General features: G+C 47.7%; 1 protein-coding gene across 1 annotated transcript in view; it reads left to right on the top strand.

Annotated features, from left to right (window-relative positions):
* The window catches only part of slc30a8 (solute carrier family 30 member 8), a gene marked incomplete at both ends in the record, with an annotated part of 8010 nt that extends 6775 nt beyond the window's left edge, over nt 1-1235 (top strand). Inside the window, 2 exons of the mRNA XM_084485192.1 lie at nt 485-619; nt 1090-1235. Coding sequence (XP_084341318.1) covers nt 485-619; nt 1090-1235 — 281 coding nt within the window. The remainder of the gene's footprint in view (nt 1-484; nt 620-1089) is intronic.
* Nucleotides 1236-2606: the final 1371 nt, after the last annotated feature.

Genomic DNA, 2606 nt, shown 5'->3' on the forward strand with positions numbered 1-2606 from the left:
CGTCCCAATCGGTGGGTCGCGTCCCACCGGTGGGTCGAGGCCCATGTGTGGGTCGTGTCCCATCGGTGGGTAGCGTCCCATCGGTGGGTCGCGTCCCATCGGTGGGTCGAGGCCCATGTGTGGGACGCGACCCATGTGTGGGACGCGACCCTTAGTTTTTTTCCCCCACTTCGAGGTTAACTATGAATATGAAGGGGCAGAAGGCCCCTGTTAATATCTATAATACCTGTTAATATTAGCCCCTGAATTTGATCATGACTGTCTCTTGTAGACGGAACAGGGAAACACTGACGTTTAGCTCTGCGGATTCTTCAATCAATCATCACATTGTTCAATATGATGATGAAAATTTTTGATGAAAAGTGATGAAAGTGATAAAGTTTTACTTCATAAAATATCCAGGGGGGGGGGGGGTCAAGCATGGGCCTACTTTGAGAACACCCCCCCCCCTCCCCCTTTCTCACACACTGCGTCCCGTCCGCAGGTACCCCGTCGGGGGTGAGGTACGAGGAGGTCAGGGAGCGGCTGCTGGGGGTGAAGGGCGTGACGGCGGTCCACAACCTCCACATCTGGGCCCTGACCATGAACCAGGCCGTGCTGTCCGCCCACGTCGCCATCGGTGAGACCCCCACTCTGCTGCACCTCCCTTCCCTTCCCTTCCCTTCCCAATCTGTTAATATCGACATTTACTGTCTCATGGCCGATTTCGTTTTTGATTTATTTTGTTATTTAATTGGTACCGCAAAAAGATAAGACTGCTTTTTTCTCTTTCGCATTTTAATCGTTTTTACTTGAAATGTTTTCCCTGTCCGGCTTGCAGTGAAGGAATGCTATAGTATAGGGTTTAACTACTACACAAGGCATCGTTCTTGGGTTCTCTTAACGCCTTGCTCTACCGGTCGAACTAGAGAGGGAATCAAACCCTTTAACCCTGGCAGTGCTTAATGCCTTGCTCTACCGGTTGAACTAGACAAGGACCTCAAACGCCCTAACCCTGAATTCTCCCAGTCGAGCCAGACAGCAGGATGATGGTTTTATTAGGTCATACTACAGTACTGACCTCTCCCCCCCCCACCTTTCTCAACACAGACGACACGGTGGACGCCCAGTCAGTGTTGCGGGAGATGACCCAGGCCTGCTACCTCTCCTACAACTTCCACTCCATCACCATCCAGATGGAGCGAGAGGCCGACCTCAAGCCCGACTGTACTCTGTGCGAGGACCCCGTAAAATAAGCGACCTGAACTTGTACTTAAGTACCCCCCCCCCCCTCTTAAATACCCCCTTAGACTTTACACTTTGATGGGGGACCCCATAAACCTCGCCCCTGTGATCAGGACCCCCATAAACGTTTCATTTTTCACTTCTGAAAGGAAAACTACGGTATTTTAAATTGTGTTTGTATGTATAAACTCAGTTGAGTGTTGTTGAGTTGAATGTTTATTATTTGGTTGAACGCTGTAGGCGTGTGTCTTGTCTTGTGTTTCATATCCTGAGGGAGGTTTGTGCTTGCCGGGGCAAAATGTTTTAGTCCAGATGATGTTTAAGTCCAAGCTTGTTTTAAATGGGATTCAAATGGCATCAGTTTTTCAGTTAGAAACTGAAATATTCATCGTACTGTAGCTAAAATGCAGTTGCATTTTACCATATTTTAGCATTCGGCATAATGTTAAGTGAAAATAACGTTTTCTTTTTCATTCAATAAAATATTTTCAGTAGTATACTACCTGGCTGTAGTTCACTTTTCCCCTTCCCAAATCAACCAGACAGTATTACTATCCCTGGCTTCTTCGACACCACTGATTTCAACTGTAAGATTGTATGATTTCAACATTGGCCGATTTTCGCACTGTGGCGTACCTATCGGTAAGCAGGTACTCCAGTCGCTTACGGGGCCCCCGACCAATCAGGGGGCTCCGTCAATCTTCGGAGGTCTCCCACCCACCCCAGCGACTTCATCTTATCGCCCGGGCCCTGCATTCAGCGCTAGTTCTAAGTTTCAAATTGAGCTGAGTTGCTTCTGAGTTGCCCCTCCCCCCCCCCCCCCCCCCCCCCCCCCGACAACAATCCCGTCCACCCGCAATCCAAACAGCCACCACACCCCGTCAACAATTCCACCCGCGGACCTTGTTATACTGTAAGCATTATACGATTCTACAGAGTCTCACTCCGGCCAAAAACCAAAAACCATCCTGCTCACGGGCCCGTCGTTGGCTTTCGCCACTGCCACTGCTTTCGCCGGATCACGGTTGCTAAGCGACACACAGTAGATCAGTGAGTACTTCCATGGAATGAAAAGTTGAATAAGTTCTTGACGGTTGACAGTTCTTGACACTGATACCAGAACAGCTTGTTCTTTACTCTTGTTCGTGTCCTCTGAAGAAGCTAGTGTTGCCTTGAGGACATAAAATAGTGATGCTGTAACTCTGGGGAAATAGGTCTTCTCGAATCTGAACAGCATAAAAAAAGTATTTCTGGAGTCGGAACAGGAACTTTTATTTTGAAGGGCGTTGATTCAACAGCTTTAAAGCAAAAGTATTTTTTTTTTTTCGATTTAACATTCAAATGCATATTTTTGTAAAGCTACACAGTATAGTGGGTTATAT

The sequence above is a fragment of the Micromesistius poutassou genome (genome assembly GCF_964030765.1).
Source record: "Micromesistius poutassou genome assembly, chromosome: 20".
Lineage (NCBI taxonomy): Eukaryota > Metazoa > Chordata > Actinopteri > Gadiformes > Gadidae > Micromesistius > Micromesistius poutassou.